This window comes from Populus alba, chromosome 17 (genome assembly GCF_005239225.2).
Source record: "Populus alba chromosome 17, ASM523922v2, whole genome shotgun sequence".
In the NCBI taxonomy this organism is placed as follows: Eukaryota; Viridiplantae; Streptophyta; class Magnoliopsida; order Malpighiales; family Salicaceae; genus Populus; species Populus alba.
This window is the reverse complement of record NC_133300.1, coordinates 18,786,089-18,807,043: the sequence shown is the minus strand read 5'-3', so window position 1 is coordinate 18,807,043 and position 20,955 is coordinate 18,786,089. Positions and strand designations below refer to the sequence as shown.

The 20,955-nt window shown below is 34.3% G+C and overlaps 2 protein-coding genes and 1 long non-coding RNA gene across 9 annotated transcripts; 1 reads left to right on the top strand and 2 right to left on the bottom strand.

The window, feature by feature from the left end:
• Nucleotides 1–3,335: 3,335 nt before the first annotated feature.
• LOC118039388 (methionine aminopeptidase 2B) lies at nt 3,336–8,363 on the bottom strand. Of its 3 annotated transcripts, none has more exons than XM_035046078.2 (12): nt 8,149–8,363; nt 7,836–8,021; nt 7,373–7,409; nt 7,173–7,280; nt 6,645–6,744; nt 6,418–6,563; nt 6,232–6,323; nt 6,000–6,094; nt 5,422–5,511; nt 4,430–4,526; nt 4,099–4,316; nt 3,336–3,663 (listed from the first exon to the last, which is right to left on the bottom strand). In XM_035046078.2, exons 2-12 carry the CDS (start codon nt 8,008–8,010, stop codon nt 3,553–3,555), a joined length of 1,269 nt encoding a protein of 422 aa, XP_034901969.1. In that variant the 5' UTR covers nt 8,011–8,021; nt 8,149–8,363; the 3' UTR covers nt 3,336–3,552. The 3 variants fall into 3 exon arrangements, with proteins under 3 accessions (XP_034901969.1, XP_034901968.1, XP_034901966.1); XM_035046077.2 differs by having other exon boundaries at nt 4,430–4,573; nt 5,422–5,518; nt 7,836–8,027; nt 8,149–8,362; XM_035046075.2 differs by having other exon boundaries at nt 4,430–4,573; nt 5,422–5,518; nt 8,149–8,361.
• A 2,741-nt stretch (nt 8,364–11,104) lies between these two features.
• On the top strand, nt 11,105–13,287 carry LOC118039385 (small ribosomal subunit protein mL104 (rPPR9)). Of its 4 annotated transcripts, none has more exons than XM_035046071.2 (2): nt 11,105–12,701; nt 13,092–13,287. In XM_035046071.2, exon 1 carries the CDS (start codon nt 11,125–11,127, stop codon nt 12,673–12,675), a length of 1,551 nt encoding a protein of 516 aa, XP_034901962.1. In that variant the 5' UTR covers nt 11,105–11,124; the 3' UTR covers nt 12,676–12,701; nt 13,092–13,287. The 4 variants fall into 4 exon arrangements, with proteins under 4 accessions (XP_034901962.1, XP_034901964.1, XP_034901965.1 ...); XM_035046073.2 differs by having other exon boundaries at nt 13,071–13,287; XM_035046074.2 differs by lacking the exon at nt 13,092–13,287 and adding an exon at nt 12,921–13,064.
• A 1,403-nt stretch (nt 13,288–14,690) lies between these two features.
• On the bottom strand, nt 14,691–20,415 carry LOC118039387 (uncharacterized). 2 transcript variants are annotated; one of them, XR_004685918.2, is made up of 3 exons: nt 20,055–20,415; nt 15,915–16,119; nt 14,691–15,540 (listed from the first exon to the last, which is right to left on the bottom strand). It is a non-coding gene; the product is annotated as an uncharacterized lncRNA (long non-coding RNA). The 2 variants fall into 2 exon arrangements; XR_004685917.2 differs by having other exon boundaries at nt 14,691–15,536.
• Between the last annotated feature and the right edge of the window lie 540 nt (nt 20,416–20,955).

The following is a 20,955-nucleotide window of genomic DNA, read 5'->3' as shown; positions in this document are numbered from 1 at the left end:
TCTTTGGATTCCTCTCTCTGAGCTTTGCTTGTCGCTTGTGGAAGATACCTACTAATGGCTATGGACGTCAGACTAGTGTCCTGTTCCAACTTAGATGTGCATGCTTATCGCTTGGTTTCAACTGTCGATAAAAAACTATATCCCTTCTGTTTTAGTCAGGGACCTCAAGTCTCTTGCGATTGTCCAAATAGAGACGTTCAAGCTTGGAAACTCCTCGGAAACTTGCATGTATTGTAGAAGTTGTCGCCTCTCGGATTTAATAGTCTTAATGAAGATAGGCAACCGAGATCACTGGAAATTGATTCTTCCTCTATATTGCAGTTCCTTGAATCTAATTCGTCACAGAGCATAAACCTGAGAAAGAGTTAGATGGAAAACTCGTGCGAACAGGCCCTTGTCCTAGAAATGAAGGTAATAGGGTCATCTTCGAAGATGCTTCCTGTCTTATTGCAGCTCCACTCGCATCAGGCTCATCCAAACATTCTGCAGGCCCCCATTCCTCGGGGCTGAGCTCGAGTGTAAATAAAAATGGACCCTGCGTTCAATGGAAAAATGAAATTGTCCATTCAAATATGATGATCAATACTCACTGGTCTTTCAGATCAAATCCAGAGACACTGGCGGTTTCAAACAATACAGCCCTCCATTTATGCACCTTTTCTCTGTTGTTCCTGGAAGCATCTTCATGTTTATCAAATGCTTCTTGAGATTTCCTTGTCTGTTTCCTAACCTCAGATGGATCCACATGCCCTCGAGAATCTTTACAACTTCATCTAAGAACCAAATCCTTTAGAGAAAAAATGATAATTGAAAGCCTTGATTCTTCTATTTCTTTCGAGAGTTCCAGCGAAATGGTTTTTCCTTCATCAAGGTCCAGGTCATCCCTGAAGACAACAAAGCCTCTTTGATGCAAAGCAGCATATAAATGGTCTTGCGAGTGTCTTCGCCTCTGAAACTCAAGACATCATAAATCCATCGAGCTTTCTTCATACAAGGATGAGAAGGAGATGACAAAGAGGCTTGGGTGATCTTGGGAACCATGTTCCTGAAACACAAGCTACCCCCAGTTAACACTATAAATCTCGTGCAATTTAGCACATGCTTCACTGTAAGCTTAGTTGACAAGGCAATATGATCCCTTCAATCAAAGGAAAAGGAGAGGGTTTCTTCCAGTTTAAGATTTTCTTCGTTCTTTAATTTTCTGTTAATTGAGCTCAAAACAATGGCCTCACCCAGCGCATTTATGACTACACAAACAAGAGGGGAAGATCTGGCAATAAGCAGTGGTTTCATTGGACTGGATGAGTGGGTGCTAAAGATGTTTCCATTTGATTTTGCTCTGCCCAACAAACGGATTGCCATCCATGATTAAGTCTAAGTAGACAAACACTCTTTACAAAAGAAAAGGCATGCAAACAGAGAATTTTCACTGTGGTGAAGTCATAAACTAACATAACAACACATCGATTGAATTTCAAATGTTGACAACAGAGCATAAAAATCAATACTTTCGGTCTGACTAATCTCCTGCTTGCTTGCAACTAGGTGAAACTCGGAACAAAGCTCATGGAATTGAATTCAGTAGGCATGCCTAATCCACACAACTCGATCCTTAAAACAGAACCTCGTAAATCATCTTAAACTTACTTTGCATTTGATTAGTGTTCTATGATCGATATAAAAGGTACAAAAATGTATATAATGGAAAAGATAGAGATAGAGACATAAAATAATACGAGGGACATGTTCTCTCTGTCTCCATCATCTTCATTTCTTCTCTCTCCATATAGTAATCAAACATTTTTGAAGCAGGAGGTACATTTCCACCAGCTAAGACATACAATATCAGCTCAAATAAACTATAGAAAATGCTTTCTTTTAAAAAAATGCAAAATGGATGCATATGGACATGCTGATTGATCTCCATACTTCCAGGCCATATTTTGAAGTTTTTCAGTTTAGAATTCAGGTAATTCAGAAGATCGAACAAGAAGTGTAACATAAAATCACAGGTAAAGCTAACAAGGGACATGCTAAACCTTGCATGATAAGGATTTATGGATTGCAGTAAGCTGTTATCTGTCAGATTATCTTCCAGCTACTTAAATTGTAACTCTGGTGTTTGTGATTGATTGTAAAGGATAGGGTTTTATCTTTCAAAGCAAATTCAAGAGGATTTTTAGACGGCGAGAGAGGAAGATAGACAGATTGATGCAGAAACAAGAGTTGCTGACAAATATTATATATACACTTGAGAGAGTCCAAAGACAAAAAATGTTGCCCAGAAAGTGCCACACCTCTCTTTCCATTTCTCTAATCAATCAGTGCTAGAGCACTTTATCAGGTGCCTTCCATGTCATTAAACTTTGAGAAAATTTTCCGTGTGAAGAGTAACATAAAGATTATTTTTTATCATCATTCTCAGTTGGTCTCATTTAATTTTTTTTTAAAAAAAAGTTTATTTGTAAAGAAATTTTCATTAAAAAAAATGTGTTAAAATTATAGCATTTTTTATATATAGAAAAAGAAGTATAATCTATAATAGCAATTTTTTAACCTTTTTATGTTGGTATAAATGTTCTTGTATAAAACAAGAATATTATATTATTTATCATTTTAGTTATTTAAAAAAAATAAAAATAAAAACAATTCTGAGAATCATATAAAAAATGAAAAAAAAAAAAGTTTTTCCAACTCAAATAAATTTAGATTGAGAAATGTTATAATTGAACAAAAAATTATGTTCGCCTTATTCTTTCTTCAATTTTTTCAGAAAATCAAAATATTGTTTAAAAATAGTGAAAATTTTATTGAAAAAATGGTGAAAAACAGATCAATGTTTTTTAATTTTTTTTTCACCTCAATATTATGAATGGCACATTAATCTAAATACGATGAATATTAACTCAAACAAATATTTTTTTTATAAATATTTAGATGGAAAGATGATACATTTGGCTTTAATCTAAATACGATGAATATTAACTCAAACAAATATTTTTTTTATAAATATTTAGATGGAAAGATGATACATTTGGCTTTGCCTTTTTCTGGCATCAAACTTTTAGAAAATAAAAATATTACTTTCATGTGCTTTTCTTACAATGCAGTCCATTCCTTTGACACCAATTATTTTTGACGTAGAACTCCTCAAAGTAATTTGACTACGGTGTCAGTCCACAGTCAACAACAAAAAAATATGTGGGAATTGCTGAGTGAATAGAGCGGAATTAGCGAAATCCGAGAATAGCTCATCGATACACATGATTTCCAAGAACTATAGAAATCCAAAGGCACCAAAGAATCAAGGTCTTTCGACTTTCTTCAGATGGAAATTCCCAAGTCAAGTTGATGTCTCCATTATGCGTGTCCTAGCCGCCAGCATTTTCCATGTTAAAATCATAATTGTGATTGATATTCCAATTCTTTTTTGCCATTACAAAGCTGTTTGTTTGCTAAACCAGGCAGTAACAAAACAGACAGAAGATAAATAAACTACGCCGTCAACTGAATCTTTTACTAGTATACAGCCACAGGGGTCATCAATCCATGCTAGAAGTCATCGCCTCTCGATATGACCTCTTTGCAGGTTGGCCGTAGCAAGATGGTATGCTCGGATTGAGATACATAACTGCCCTTAACATCACACAAAGGAGGTAAAGGCTGCCAAAGTGAGAAAGGAGGAAGAATTACTACAGTGGGTATAACAAGTTTATGACACAGCGATAAAACTATACAACGTTATTTCTGTTGTGCGGTCAATAGAATTGCCACCGCTACCTCCATCAGAATAACTGCAGTGTGTACTATATATTACACTTTCAGGCAATCATGAATTTCTAGTTATGGCAAAATTCATCTGAATATGTTCTTCCTATTATTAAACACAAGCCCCCTTATCTGTAGTCTAGAGACCAGCAAACAGACTATTGTGACCTAGGAGGATTGGGGATCCTGGATGGGTTGGAAGATGATTACTTGGACATAAACATATTACTTCAACCATATCAGCTGGCATAAAATATCCTTTTTTCTTTTCTTCTTTTTTTTTTTTTCTTTTTCTGGGGGGTGGGGGGGAGGCTAAAAATTGAGAAATACCTGAACAACGCCAGAATCACACAGATTCTTGAGTGCCATCAAATATTTAGTCTCGCCCAAGCGATCTAAATACCTTCTACAAAAGGCTAATGTGGAGAAATTCTTATTGATTGTTGCTAGCAGTTGCTTTGCTCTTGGCAACCTCAATGGGATATGGCCAACATCAAAATCTTTCATGTAATGGCTGCACTCTAGATCTTCTCTTATATATCCTTTCCCTACAGGCACAGCAGAAAAGGACTCGTTACATGCTAGATCACAATGTTCTCCAAGTGTCATCCCTTTCAAAAAAAAAATACATCGATTCCCTGCCATATGAAATAACTATTACCTGTAGATGCAAATGTTTCAATTGCAAAAAAATCACCCTCTTCCATTTTTGTCTGTTCCCCTCCTTTAACAATGGGAACAGATTTTCCAGCATGAATCTGGTAGGGGCCAATGCTGTGCCCATTCAAGTTACGGATACTCTTAACTGCCAATGACATTTGAAGTCAGTGCACACACAAATATGTATTCACAGGTGATTTTATAATAAATCCACCGGCATGCATTATATCGAGTGCGAATTCATTATTCATTAAGAAAAATACATCGAATCACCAAAAGTATAATCATTTTCACTGATTCAGAATATGCAAGATCACCAGTTGTTCCTTATCTTTCAACCCTATACAAAGTTATTATTGAAACACAATATTTGCATTGAATCAAGCTTGAACAGTCAAATAATGATAAATCAATTACGAGTAAAATGGACCAGCACAATTTAGAACTGGAGCAGCTGAGGACCCCCTCGTACACCCAGGAGCTCTAGACGGGAAAATAAGAACAAAACTTTCACAAGACTAGCTTCCAAGCTACTCATTCATTCCCAACAAAGTTACAATCTTTAAAGATTAAATGGAATTGTTCATAAAACTGTCAATCAGCAAATTCGTTGTTAACAGTTCTATCAAACTCTTGAATAATGCAGCAACTTTTGAAACTTTACTTGCCCAAGGCTGTCTGGGATTGAGTTTTCAAAACCATGGTTAGCATCTACGACCATGGTATTCAAAAAGCATCAAATTTCAGCTTTATCAAAACCAAGGTTTTAAGTTTATTGAGTTTTCAAAACCATGGTTTTACATACCTACTTCTTACTCAACCTGCTTTTCACAAACTCAATTACTCAACCACAATACCAAACAGGTACTAAAAAAATTATCTTTGGTTGTACTTTTGCATTATGTGGAATGATGATACAGAAGATAATCAAATACACTCACAATTACAGTACCAAATAACAACTGAAATAACAGCATCAAATAAACATCATACCTTGAAACACCTTTCCATTAATTTCAACCTCGTATGATTCCATGACCTCTTGGATGGCAGCACCAACATCACATAGACGCACATCAATCCCTGATTCCTAAAAAATTAAATAAAAATCAATTCTTAAGCACAAGTTACAAAGTCTTCTAGAGTGGTTAAGGTTTTGAAAACAATGAAAAGAAACTAAATGAAGTCCTTAATCCTCTCAAGGAGAAAAAGCTTGCTTAGAGCCCCTTCTCCAATGATGCACCCCTATCCTGACTTAACTCAGTAAAATCTTCCCCTTCCTAAAAGAAACCCCTTTCAAGATTCTATACTCTTCTAGCAATGGAAATACAGGTGGTGAAAAGAACAAAGTCAGGCAGGCTACAAACACCACACTTTTGAAGGGAGTAAGCAGGTGAATAGGGAAAGCAAGAAAGATACTTTGGTGTGAATTTTTAATGGGGAAGCAATAGAGCACAAAACTTGCCTTTTTTTAATGTAAGACCTGAATCTCACTGAAGAAAAACTAAATGGGGTGCATTACACGGTAATGACAAGATCAAAATTAATTTTCAGGGATCAAAGGTCAGCACCTTGATACCCATGTTGGTTGCCTCGCGTGAAGCTTCAAGTAGTGGATCAAACATAGGGTTGAATGCCACTGTAAATGCACAGTCCACAATACGTCCTACAAATTTAATAATCACACATTAATTATAAAGGCTCTAGGTGGGAAAGACACTGGTAGCACACTGAACCAACAACTTAGTTCTGAGAAAACATATGAATTAAACCATAAAAAAGGTTGTGCAATAAAGTTTTTACCATCTATATGGGTCCCAAAATCCAATTTCATCACATCATCGTACTGAAGCACAGTCTTATCCCCTGTATTTGGGGTCCAATGAGCAGCAACACTAACAATGGAAAAGAAATCAAATAAAAATATAACCATGCAAAGAAAAAAAGGACTCCGAATCACAAAATCCAGGGTATAAAGTTGGCATTTACCAGTTCAGAGAGCATCCAGTAGGAAATGCAATGCCAGCTTGCAGACCATTCTCTGATATTAGCTTACGAACAGTGTTCTCCAAGGTCTCGCAGAGATCAGTCATTAACATTCCAGGCTTCAAAATGCTTTTCATATACTTCCGAACCTAAAAAAAAGTAGACAGAATTACAAGAAGATTACACCAAACACAGCAGGAATAAAGCTACAAATAAGATCTAGTAGCAACCTGGCGATGAACTTCCGCTGCCTGGCGAACTGAATTGTACATTGGGTGTTCAAGACGTTCCAATGCTCTTTTCTCTTCAGATGTAGTCCTCCACAAATTACTAAAAGATCAAGTTCCCACGGGCAGGAAAAAAGATAAGAAATAATCAGAACAGGTCAAGTTAGGAAAAAAAAAAAACAAGATGCTTGTGGGATAGACAAACACATTTGATAAACAATTTAACTTTTCATGTCTCAAAATTATAAATCAGAAACATAAAAAAAACATATATCACTCTGCATTTAACAAATCAAAGTATGAAGTATGCATTGTCTTTTGGTCTATGACTGCTACAGATTTTGGCTAAACTTCAGGTGTATTTGAGCCTATAATGTTGCACTACTAGTCAAGCTCAGGAAAAAAAAAAAAAAAAAGCAGCAATATAATCTTGGCAGGCAGTGAATCCAATAGTCCACAGATACTCACAAGTGTAATAATTGAAATCAAGAGATTGGAAAAAGAATAAGAATACTAATAACATATACTCACTCGTCTTTGTATTGCTGGATTTCACCTTCAGGAAACTCCCCAGAAGGGAAAAGATCCACGACAGGAATAGTGGGTGGATCAGTCTGCTTTGCCAATTCCTTTTTTCTCCTGCATATTACAAGGGGAAAAAATAAGATCATGGGCTACTGAAAGCAAATGTTCAAAGGAACAGGGAATCAAAGATGTCTATATGTCCTCACTTGCTTTTGTTCTTCTTCTTCTTTTTCTTTGTAGCTTCTGCAAGAAAACAGTTACCAAATGCACACAATATCATATGTCAGCACCATTACCAAATGAAATCATCAAATCATCTCAATTGAGAAAAAAACAACATCTAGTGTTTACTTATATCTCAGAAAACGCCGGTATGGAACAATGAATTGATTCTCATATGACAGGATTCCCCAACATTGATAATGTGATCAGTGTCTGTCTTCTCAAAGCTAAATTAACAAGCATATAGAAGAATGACAAACTCTATATATGCCTAGCTCTGCTGATAAATTGTATTTTCAAGATTTCAAGAAAAAGATCGTGTCTTCACTCTTTCAGTTCTTTCGAAACTTACGCCTAGAGATAAAACCCTTTCCCTACCCTACAAAACAGTTCAAAAACGATAGATTAAGAAACTTTAAGCATAATCCAACAACAATAAACAATCACCTTTGGTCTCTCCTTCCTCTTCTTCTCCTTCTTCTTCTTCTTGTATTACTGAAAAAACATCAGAAGATTCACCGTTCTCCTTGCTGACCGAAGCCTCTAAATTCCCATTTTTCTCTTCTTCTTTAGTCCCATTTTCTTCAACCGGGACTTGGGATTTCAAGTCCTCACTTGCCATTGTTAAAGACCCTTTAACTCAAAAGAAAAAAAACGATTCACATATTTTTTTGACCCTCAAAATCATTCAATTTAAACCCAAAAAAGTTGAATAATTTAGGAAACAAAAAAATAACCAAAAACCTGATTTTTTGTTTACCTGAAAGGTGAATGTGAGATCGAGCTATGTCTTAATATTTTTGAGATAAAATAAGTGATCGATGATTATATGCAGAGAGGCAGAGCTGAGAAGACAAGAAGAGCTTGAGCTTGAGCAGCTTAAACTGGAAGCTATTTTGGATTGTACTTGACAACGAGCGCGGTTTTAGAAAGCACTGTGCTTTACCCCCACGAAACAATTTTCTATGTTGGTTAACGTGCGGGGCAAGCACATCGAACAATTTTCTTTGTTAGTTATTATTATATTATTAAAAAAAACTGTAGCTAGCTATAGCTTCAAAAATATTACTTATAAAAACGACATCATAATATTTGTGTATCAAATGGTTTGAAAATTTACAGTGTTTTTATTTTTTAACAATTAAGTCTTTTCTTCTTATATGTAATAAGAAAGAATTTTATTTGCACAAGCGAGATTATAATGGTGCATTAAATGTTTTGACAATTTATTATTGTCTTTTTTTTTTCTTGCACTTTTCATTGCTTTTAGCTCTGGTTTTGTTTTTCCAGCAACTTCTCTAATTAGTGTGTATTCATTCTTTCTCTTTTAATTATTATGATTTTTATGGTATTTTAATTTTATTTTATTTTATCTCATGGGATGTTTGGCCTCTTTTCAATTGCTTCAAAGGGTTTGCTTCTTCCATTACACTAAAGAGAATACTCGGTTTCCGGCAGCTTTTTGTTTGACTCCTGGTGATTAGAATTCCCAAGTTATTTCATTGCTCTTTGTTTTTCTTTTCAACTACTCTTTTTAATGTTGTTTATTTTATGTGCATGGGTTGTACATTTAGTTATTGGTGATCGAAATTGCCTGCTTATTTCATTGCTCTTTAGTTTTCTTTTCATCCTATGTTTTTAAAGTTAGTTTTTTTCTTCTTCCTAGTTTTAATGGACTCTTCATATGTTTTGCAAGGCTGTCTTTTTTTTCATTGCACCTTAGACAACATTGGATTTTGCTCGAGCCATTTTGGTTTAGTCTGCAAATAATCTACACTACTAGGTTTGTCTTTCACTTCTGTTGAGTTAATTTACTTTACAAACAAAATAAAATGTTAGATAAGCATCCAGCTACGCCTATATGCTTCTGGATTTTGCAAAATTGACCTGTGAACTTAAAGTCTCAAGAATAATAGAAAATATATAGATAATTAACCATGGTTACGAAACTCAGTCTCGCCTGGCCCTGTATGTTAACATGGTGACTATTGACTCATGACCACGTCCAGCAGATGAAAAACCCTGGTAGGCCAATGCCATTATGGCTTGATGGCATGCAGATCCTATATTGAGTCTCTTCTAGGGATATTACCGTTGGATTGTTCGATTCTAAGAATCATATACTATAAAGAAATTTGTCGTCTCTTTTGCACATTATCTCATTTTCTATTTCAAAATTTGTATGGACTTTTTGTCTTTCTTCAAAATTAATTTTTTATTTTTAAAGAAAAAAACTAAAACAATGTAGCTCTCCATTTTGGATTTGGATTGGAATAGTAATTTACAATGTTTTTTAAACAATTTATTAGATGTAGAAAAGTTTAATTTGATCCTTTAATTTGTTATTTTATATTTATTTGATCCCTATAGTTTTAAGTATTGACATTTCAGTATTTAAACTTCATTTTCTCATGTTTCAATCACTAGATATTTAAAGATAAAAGGGAGAGTCATTAAAAAGGAAAAGGAAAGAGATTTTCACATGCTATATTCTAACTACAAAAAGATAAATATTGGTGTTAGTGAGTTCCTCCCAGAAAAGGAAGTTCACGTGATGAATCATGTCAGGCACGTAGTGTAAAAAAAAATGGCACATGAGCTTTTAAGGGGGTGTTTATTTTTGCGGTTTCATAATTTTTTAAAATAATTTGTTTAAAAATAATAATTTTAATGTGTTGATATCAAAAATAATTTTTAAAAAATAATAAAAATATTATTTTTATGTTTTTCCAAGTAAAAAATAATTGCTACCACACTCTCAAACATATCTAAATATATATTTGACATTATAACAGCTTTTTATGGTTATGATTTGAAAAAAAAAAAAATAAAACAACATTTTTTAGTTGCTGCAGTTAAGATTAAAACATGTGTTTGGTTAATATAACATATTAAAATTGTTATTAAATAAAAGCAATTAACAAATATTTGGTTAATATTGTTGTTAAAAGTATTGTTGATGCATTTCATAACATTAAAATTACAATAAAAAATATAGCAAAACAATATTAAGGTCCTTATTTATAAAATAAAATTAAAAATAAAACATGTAATAAATGTACCAATTGCAAAAGTTGGTTCAATTAAGAATCTAAACATTATTATTATTTATACATGTTCCGAAATATAAACTATTTTTATTATCTCATTAAACCAATTACAATCTTATCATAAATATCATTCATTTGAGATGGTTTATAATTTACATAATTTTGTGGATGTTTTTTGCAATCTCATTATCTTTTTTACTAATAAATGAAATTTGATATTTTGAAAATACGCAAACAAGCACACGTGTAGCAAGCAGTTTTGCACTAGACATGTCTGATATCCAGTAAACTTGTTATTTAAAAAAAAATAAAAGAATCTGCTCAAATCAACAGTCTCAAATAACATCAGCTGCTCTGAAATGTAAGAGAGACTGTTTCAGGGAGAAGGTAAAAAGGCAAAATTTCTCAATCAAATCTTTGCTGTAGCCGCGGCTTATGGATGCAAGAAGGTGGAGCTATTTTTCTCAAGCCATGACTTACCTTCCAAATCTTTTTAAAATGGCTAGCGCATAAGCCTTTCAAGCCCATACACACAGTCTGACCTACCTCACGAAGTACTTTGGGCTTGGGTCTAAAACTCCTAGACCCTCGCCAAGTCCACAAAGCCATAGGTTTTTCAAGTACAACGCTTTCAGGGTTTATGATCTGAGCTCCTTCTCCACATTGCTTCTCTCTAGCCCCTCAAAATGCCACCTTTAACCTCCCTCCACCTCCGCCACCTCCTCCGCCACTACCACCTCTCCTCTCCACCACCAACAGCTTTCTCTTTGCATTTTAATCCTACCTATCTCCCCAAAACCCCAGCTTTACCCTTCTGTCTCTCCCAAAGACCCTTCTCCTCCTCCCAAACCTTAAACCCTAATACCATTGAAAGTCCAGATCCCGCAATAGTTCAGTCTCTATCTACTGAGATTTCAAGAGACCCAAACACCGACCCTTTATCAATCTCAGAAAGGCTCCACCTTTCCTTCTCGCACTTAACGAAGAACAACGCCTTAACACCTTCTCTAGTCCTGCAAACCCTCAAGCTTTCTCCTGATGCAGGCCGTACAGTTATTGAGTTTCACAATTGGCTTATTAAAGATGCAGACTTTGAGCAAAATGACGAGTCTTTGGCCCTTTTTGTTGACTATTTTGGTAGAAGAAAGGATTTTAAAGCAGCCCATGATTTGCTTGTTGAAGGTAAAAGTGTTGCTGGGGTTAAGTGTTTTGAGTCTATGATTGATAGGCTCGTGAGAGCAGGGAGGACAACACAGGTCATTGGGTTTTTTGAGAGAATGGAGAGGGATTATGGGTTTAAGAGAGACAAGGAAAGTCTTACGTTTGTAGTTCAGAAGTTGTGTGAAAATGGGTATGCAAGTTATGCTGAGAAAATGGTGAAGAATTTGGCTAATGAGATATTTCCTGATGATGGTATTTGTGATCTGTTAATCAAAGGTTGGTGTGTTGATGGGAAGTTAGAGGAGGCTAAAAGATTAGCAGGGGAGATGTATAGAGGTGGTTTTGAGATTGGTACAATGGCCTTTAATGCTATGCTTGACTGTGTTTGCAAGCTTTGTCGGGAAAAGGATCCTTTTAGGTTGGAGTCGGAGGTGGAGAAGGTGTTGATGGAAATGGATATTCGTGGAGTTCCACGAAATGTCGAGACTTTTAATGTGTTGATTAGTAATCTGTGTAAGGTAAGGAGAACTGAGGATGCAATGAAGTTGTTTTCTAGGATTGGGGAATGGGGTTGTTGTCCAGATGAGACTACATTTCTTGTTTTGATTAGGAGCTTGTATCAGGCAGCTAGAGTTGGTGAGGGGGATGAGATGATTGATAGAATGAAGAGTGCAGGGTATGGTGATAAGCTGGATAGGAAGGCTTATTATGGATTTTTGAAGATTTTGTGTGGGATCGAGAGGCTTGAGCATGCTATGAGTGTGTTTGAGATGATGAAGGCAGATGGGTGCAAGCCTGGGATCAAGACTTATGATTTGTTGATGGGGAAGTGGTGCACACATAATCGTCTTGATAAAGCAAATGTTCTTTATAGCGAAGCATTGAGCAACGGGGTGACAGTGACACCCAAAGAGTACAGGGTGGATCCGAAGTTTATGAAAAAACCGAAGGCTGTTAAGAAAGAGAAGAAGAGGGAGACATTGCCAGAGAAAATGGCAAGGAAGAGGAGGCGGCTTAAGCAGATTAGATTGAGTTTTGTGAAGAAGCCCAAGAAGGGGATGCGCCGTGCCCTTTGATCACTATCCAATTCATAATTCATCAAGTAAGGATGTATGGCAATGTTGCTTGCTGTTTGTTTTGAGATTCAATCTTGTTTGAAGGTTGTTATTGCCTGCTAGGAATAAAATGTTTCTTCTGGTTCACAGGTGCTTGAAACAGTATAAGCATTATATTTTGGTCAGAACTAAATTCATTGAACTAGCAAATTTCTGAGGTCTGATAGCATGATCATTTGCGCTTTGCCTGTTTCCTTCATCTGCAGTGTTTTGTCTACCGCGCACTATACTGATAATGTTTACGATACAAACGGAGCATGTGCTTATGAATTTCTTCATTTTAACTGTTTTAATTCAGACGAGCCTGTTTTCAATTAGATAGATATCAGTCGATACGACCTCACCCTTTCTCTTAGCTTGTATCCTGTGTCTTGTAGGTTGAGAGAGGCACCGATAAAGAGGGACAAGGGTATTAGGATGATATGAAAGGCGAATTCTCTCTTGATAACTTATCTTAGCATTTGAGCATGGTTTAATTTTAGTTTCAGATTGATGTAATCAATGGACTGTCTGATATTATTGTCAATTTATAAGAACTTATTCTTATAAGAGCTTATTCTCCATTAATGATTTCATGGTTACCCCTGTTCAATTTATGTTGAGTTTTTATTGAGTCATCTGTCAATGCAATACTTTGTTTTATGTATGACTCCTACGAAAGTTTTCCGGCTGGATAGCAAGGAAATGCTCTAAAAAATTATAACCATTATGAACTGATGCTGGTTCTTGTGAGTCTGTGGACGGACATGGAATTTGGCATTTTCAACTGGGCGTTGAAGTGGGCATGAACTGGGTGGTGGTAAATTGCGCCATGTGATATCCGAGGTTTTACTGATAAAAATAGAAGTTCTTCAGGTTGCCTTTAAATATATGTCTGCAAATAATGCATATTCAAGTTTTAATGATGCTAGGATGAGAACCGTTTCTCAAGTTACAACTTGCTATCAGTTTGGATCTTTAGTTAACTGCTTATCTGGTGGATATTGCTAGTCTTCTCTTGTCCAAACAAAAAGCAAACTTTCTTTATAAAATCAAACCATGGCTCTTCATGCTTTTTTTTTTCTTGTTCTTTTTTGGGGGGCGTCCATCTACAGCTACAAAGCTACTGGTTCTGCAGTCATAATGTGTGATCTGCATGTCTGGTTATTTGTGATTTCTAGTTAACTTTACAGGGTGCTCGGTAGAACTCTTTTTCACTTGTAAAAACATTAAAATAATTTTCTTATTTTTTTTTTCATATACTAACACATTAAATCATCAAAAAATAAAATAAAAAATATAAATTTAATAATTTTTAAAACAAATTTTTTTTTAAAACGGTTCCAAATATAGTTAAAAATGTAATATCATAGAGACAATAAATGCTGAGATGAATCTTCCTAAAAATTGATGTTATCCATGGGGCTTGAAAGATGTAGTCTTAACTTATTAGTGTTAAATGCTTGAAGTTAATTGGGGTAAGATAGAAAATCCCCTGAATTATTGATTGCTTTTAAATTTTTAATTGATACTATGACCAATGAGGAGTTTGGATAGATACCCAGTTAATTCTAATAAAATTAATTAATATATATATTAAAATAATATTTTGTTTATTTCTAAAAATTTACTTTTAATATCAACACACTAAAAAACAATACAAAAATAAATTTAAAATCCAACTCAATCATCATATGATGATCGAGAAAACTCAAAACTACCCATCCCAAAAACTTGAAAGCTTTATTAAAGTTGACAGATACAATATATTGATCACGATACATAAATATTGGGAAAACTAATATTACATTTTGGTTAAGAATAATTTTATCTATGTTTTTTTTTAAGTAATCTCAAGAGAGTGAGGCTTCACGATATCTGTACAGTAAATTGGCATACAGAAGTGAGAATCTGTATTCTGTAATGCAACATGATCTCAACCATCAAAACTGAAAAGGAATTCAAGAGGCTAAAATAATTTAGAAAAGGATTCCCAATGAACAAAATGAAATGTCATCATTAAATCATCAACCTTAGTACCTTAAACAAGTTATAAACCAAGAGCTCATGATCGAAGGAGAAGTGCAGAGAATTAACAGAGGTTGTGTTCTTTAAAATTCAACAAAAGTAGCCCCAAAAATAAACCCTTGGATTCCTTAAACATGTAAATTTATCAGAAGCAACCAGCAACAGCAATAAACCTTTACCACTTTTATTACATACTCTAATCACTGATCACTTTTTACCATATATACAGTAGAACCTACAGCACGACCTAGAGCCAAGACACATCACCATATGAAGAGGAAATAGTAGATTCTACAGTTCTTAAGGTGGACAAATTGGGTAACAATAACTTACATGAGTTATTGCAGCCTAACTGTTTTGAAGGAAGACCTCCACAGCATTGCTGAGTTGAAAGTGATACTTCAATTGAAATTCCCATTTCGAGAATCTCCTCATAGAAACACATTATAATTTTGCCATCGGATACCATATCCATTAGCATGCTTACCATGGATGAATGCAGAAAGATCTTCTATCAACCTTGTCGTTGAGATCTTGTACAATGTGTGATGTGCAGTTTTTGCGAAGAAATCCCTTGATAACAACATTATACCATCTTAATCAATGGGCACTGTAAGAGTGAAATACCAGGAGTCAACGTTTTATCACACATTTTAGCAAAGAGAGTTATTGCTTCATGGATCCTTCTACTCTTACAATGGCCATTGATCAGGATGTTATAACTATGAAAGCCAGAAGAGTAACATTTGCTGCCCGTTATATTTTAACTAAATTTTAAAACCATCCACTTGTCTCTGCAAACAATGTCCACCCACCTGTCTTTGCAAACAGTATCATGTGAATATCAAACATTTATTATGGCATCGGCAATTATATTTCATAGATGATTCCTAACAATTCCATTTGTTTTTTTTTTTTAAAGCTAAAAACTGTTTCTTCCACACAGTCCACCCTAATAACCAGCCAAATTTCACCATGGATGAGCTTAGGGTTCATGCCGACCATCTGGCTGGATGATATAAATCATCAACACTGTTGTGATTGACATTGCCACCAAATACACCATTTTTTATAGAAAAAAAAAAAAAACACTTAAATCTAATACTATAAGCAGAAGCAGTGTAAGTTAGGGTATGAGAATTTGGAACTAGAATATTGAACAGTAAAAATATAAACAGGAAAGTTAGCAATACCTATTTATTGTTGTAAGCGAAAAGCGGCGGCAGAAACCCTAAAAACGCTTGTCGCCGCCCTGTCATCTCATCTGCGAAGGTTTCTCACCAGATTACTGCAATCTGCTCCATCTTGAGTGTCTCATCTTTAAAGAGAAAAAGGTCCAAAAGGATGCCCTCCCCATGGGCCCAAAACGAAACAATACTTTAAAAGTCCCATAAAGCCCTCAAATATATAAAACAAAAAACAAAAACATAATTTTAATATTTATAAAAAACACATTACAAAAAAATAACAAAAACGTTATATTATTTTTCATTGTTCAAATGATTATTATTTATATTTAAAATTCAATGAAAAAATCAATTTTAATATATGTGTGAAAGTTCTTCTAAGAATATCCTGATTGCAAAATTAAACTTAAGAAATGCATAATAAGAAATGATAATACATGCACAAGAAACTAGGTTATACATTCGCATAATTGTTTTTTAAATTATTTTTTTAAAATATTAAAGTAATATTTTTTTATTTTTTTAAATTTATTTTTAATATTAGCATATTAAAATAATATTGAAATATCAAAAAACAATTATTTTAAAAAAAATAAAAATGACAGTTTCTTTTTTTAAAAAAATCATTTTTAAAACGTATTCTCGGATTAGAAGTTATAGACAAAAAATGGGTTGTTTTTTGTCAAAGAACCATCTCAACCCAAAAGCTTAAACTTTTAGGTGAGGTCCCAAGATATGATTTATATTATTCTCTAACACACCCCCTCAAGTGAAAGCCCTTTGGGCTTGAAACTTGCACAGGCCCACATTATCTTGTGCTTAATTTTTATCAAATAAATGGAGATGGTGAGATTCGAACTCGTGACCGCTTGGTCATTAAAGCTCTGATACCATGTCAAAGAACCATCTCAACCCAATAACTTAAGCTTTTAGATGAGGTCCCAATATATGATTTATATTATTCTCTAACACTTCTTTAGGCTCAAGCTTTGAATGCAAATGGAAAGTCATTCAGCTAACCAAAGACATCAGAGGAATAAGGAAAAACTGCAATAATTTCTAATCAGATCTTGCCATTGTTAAGAACAAGCATCACTATTCAAGTAGTTTTAGTATCCTGATTCTATCACAAAGGTTTTTCGTAGTAAATAATAGTTCTTTCTCCTATAAAATTTCTTCTTTTTTGGCATTTTTTATAGTCACAGAGTTTTCTCGATTATTTCATGATTTACCAACATCTTTTCTCCAAAAATACTCGTAAACTAAGTATATCACTGCAACACTAACTTCATGAAAGAAAGAATTTTTGTTCATGGGCAGAGCTACAAAAGTTGAACAAGAGTTAATGAGAGGAATAAGGGATGATGAGCTGCAGGTTGCAAGGTTCTGAGACGGAGACTGAGACGGAGACCCAGATCAATAATACCATCACCTTCCTAGGCTGATAGTAAGAGGAGTGAAGAGCTGGAGTGTTTAGAAGGAAGCCTGATGCATCTTAATACTGTGTGCATCTCCTCCTCCTACCTTTTCTGATGCTGATAAGATACTTTCATATTTGTGAGTTGCTCCCGGTGGCGGAAGCAGGGGGCTGGCAGGGCCACGGCTCTTGCAAGTAATTTTTTTTTCCAGCCTTCTCCTCTAACAAATTAGATCTTTAGTTTTAATAATAAAAATTTTGAATTTTGACCCTCTTAGAATGTTTTTCCTAATTTGCCACCCAAACTAGAAGTCCTACAGTTCAACCCTGATCATTCACTGACAGGTTGCTCACCGTCGGATTTCCAACCTGAAAAGCAGAACCACTGTAGAAGGAGGAGATGGACACAGGCGTTTGGAAAACTTTTTAAAAAAAAATTGAATTTTTTTTCTTTGAATTAATATGTTTTTAATATTTTTAAATTATTTTATTGTGCTGATCTCAAAAATAATTTTAAAAAAATAAAAAAATATTATTGACTTACTTTTCTGAGTAAAAAACACTTTAAAAAACAACCGCAATTACACTTCCAAACATCCACACTTCAAGAAATTATTTTTTATTTGGTTTGCGAGGGTTGAGAGGGGGCGGCTGGACGACCGAGAGTGTGAGAGATTCTGAGATTGAGAGTTTGAGACTTGCGAAAGATATGTGAATTTGAGATCTGGGAACTGAATCAGTGAATTGTGAATTTGTGAGGGTTGAGAGGGGGCGGCTGGACGCAGAGTATGGGCGTGAGCTTGCTAGGGTTAATAATTTTTGTATTTATAGTACCTCTTAACTGAACCGATTCGGTTTGGTTGGGGTTTGGTCAGTTTCAGGTTTTCTAAACCGAAACCGAACCGAACCTTTTTTAAAAAAAATAATTGGTTTAATCAGTTTGTTTTTTCGGTTTGGTTTTTTCAATTATATTTGTTTTTTATTTTCTCGGTTTAATCGGTTTCTTGGTTTTTTTTCTCACCCCTAAATTTAGTGTAGGGATGATTTTTTGATGTAGTTGCCATTGATGAAAGAACTGGTATATTTATTACTCATTCTAAAGTTGTGATTACGATTAAAAACCATGATTTTTTGATGCAGTTGCCAAAATTATTCAACGTCTCCGACATTCATCCTGTTTTGCCACATTTATGCAAAGAGTTACAATTAATTTTCATGAATATATTCTAAGAAAGCATGTACATACGATTAAAAAAACATGGTTTATATTCCTTGTGATTCCTTAACCCAAAAGCCACAGTTCAATAGTATGAAAAGTTGAAAACAGTTCACTAATTAATTTTTTGAATTGTGTTTCACATGTTTGCTTGTAGAAATTATCTAGCAATAACATTATGTTTTAGCAAATTTCTCAGAATTGAGTGCAATTAGAGGTTAATATATTGTTATGCTTGTAGAACTTGAATAATTAGTATTGTTATGTTAATATTGTTATGCTATTATATCTTGTAGAACTTGATTTAAACTCTGCTTCTTTTTTTTTCCTGGATATGATCTGCTGAAGTTAACAGGGATAATTAGTGAATTGTTTTCAACTTTTCATACCATTTTTACATGCATACAAACTTGTAAGATTGTCATGGAAAACTTGTTGCAATCATGTGGCAGGACTCCTCAGTTGAAGGGAGCCAAACGCTTCTCTTTCGATGAGATTACAAAGAGCACCAATAATTTCTCGGAAACCAATCATATTAGATTAGGGGGTTACAGAATGACAAGTCTCTCCCTCTTTTCCTATCCTGCCATGGTGGTTTCATTTGCATAAACAATGATTGTGGGTGTTGTTGGTTGCAATTTGCCTTCAAACTATCTAACTTCTGAGCTGAAATGGAATATCAAGCCTTAAGAATGAGTATTTGAAAGTAAATTATCAAATTGTAGTTATCTGGGCTGGATGCAATGTTATCCGTTAAATTTAAACCTGTTATGACTATTTTAACTTGTAAAATGTGCTGACTAAATTGAGAATGTTCATTTGTTTTTTCAGCACACAATACTTGAATCTTTCAACATTTTTGTGTACAGGTTTATAGAGGGATGCTTCCTACTGGACAACCGATTGCCATCAAATGATGTCGACAAGGTGCCAAGGTGGGTTGGAATTCAACGTGGAGATGGAAGTTTTATTGAAAGTTCATCATAAAAATTAAGGATCCAAAACATAAATATTAAAAACGCAACATTAATAATTTAATGATAAAAAAATTAAATATATTATAGAATCTCTTAACAAAATAAGATATATTCATATCAATTATAAGCTCATTAAAAAACTTATTAAAAAGCCCAAAACAAGCTCAAAATAGCCCAAAAATAGCCTAAATAAAAAATTTAGGTTTTCCAGTTTTTATGTCAAATTAACCTAACCTAACCGAACCGAAACCGGTTGTTTTGAACTGGTTCCGGTTTGAATTTTTCAATTTAAAATTATTTTTTTGTTATTTTTTTGGATAAAAACCGAACCGAATCGAACCGAAAATGATCATTCCTAACTATATTTAAGCATATTTCTAGAATCCCAAATCAACCAACATACCACTCTAAGCTCAAACTTCGATTTTTTGTAAGAATATAGACAATATACCACTTTAACAAATACATAAATAACATAGCATATGTTTTTTTTTTAAAAAAAAAAAAATAGAGATTGACAGAACAAAAAATCATACCTGGGGTGACAAGATTCAAAGTCAGGTCGGGTGTGAGAGAGGGAGGTGACTGGTTTGCTAGATCTGGAGGTTAGGTGTGGTGTGTGTCATGCCTACGTGGGAGACTAGGAGAGGGATATGACTGGTTTTGTACAGATTTGTAGAGTCAGGGACTCAAGAGAATGGAGATGAAGATATATTATTTTTTATTTGGTTTGTGAGGGTTGGGAGGAGGCGAGCGGACGACTAGGAGTGTGAGAGATTCTGAGATTAAGAGTTTGAAACTTGCGAAAGATTTGTGAATTTGAGATCTGTGAACTGAATTAATGAATTGTGAATTTGTGAGGGTTGAGAGTGGGAGGGTTGAGAGTGGGCGGCTAGACGCAGAGTATGGGTGTGTGCTTGCTAGGGTTAATAATTTTTGTATTTATAGTACCCCTTAATTGAACCGATTTGGTTCGGTTGGGGTTTGGTCGGTTTCAGGTTTACTAAACCGAAACCGAACCGAACTGAACTTTTTTTAAAAAAATAATTGGTTTAATCGGTTTATTTTTTCAGTTTAGTTTTTTTAATTTTTTAGTTTTCTCGATTTAATTGGTTTCTTGATTTTTTTCTCACCTCAATATTCTTAGAATTAAGTTTAGAGATTTAACAAATAAAAAAAACAAGTTTTTTAAAAATTTAACAGAAAAATAATTTCACATTTCTTTAGTTGTGATTTTTAATTAAATTTTGTTTTTTATATAATTTAGCTTCGTAAATTTGCCGCTCCAGGAAGCTTAGAAATCCTCGGAAAAGATGGCCCGTTGTCGTTGTCATCATGATGGTGCCTTGGATGCTTCGACAACTTGCCTTTATATTTGCTAGTAAATAACTAAAAACAATCTCTCTCTCAACCATACTTCCGAAAATTAATTAAAAG

Bases quoted from the DNA above. Each gene is read 5' to 3' on its own strand.
- LOC118039388 (XM_035046077.2), bottom strand. From the start codon at position 8,010: ATGGCAAGTGAGGACTTGAAATCCCAAGTCCCGGTTGAAGAAAATGGG. The intron at 7,281-7,372 runs GTGAGGACATAT...TGTAATATGCAG, and splicing joins AAGAAGAAGAACAAAAGCAA to GAGAAAAAAGGAATTGGCAA. The intron at 6,745-7,172 runs GTGAGTATATGT...TTGATCTTTTAG, and splicing joins ATCCAGCAATACAAAGACGA to TAATTTGTGGAGGACTACAT.
- LOC118039385 (XM_035046071.2), top strand. From the start codon at position 11,125: ATGCCACCTTTAACCTCCCTCCACCTCCGCCACCTCCTCCGCCACTAC.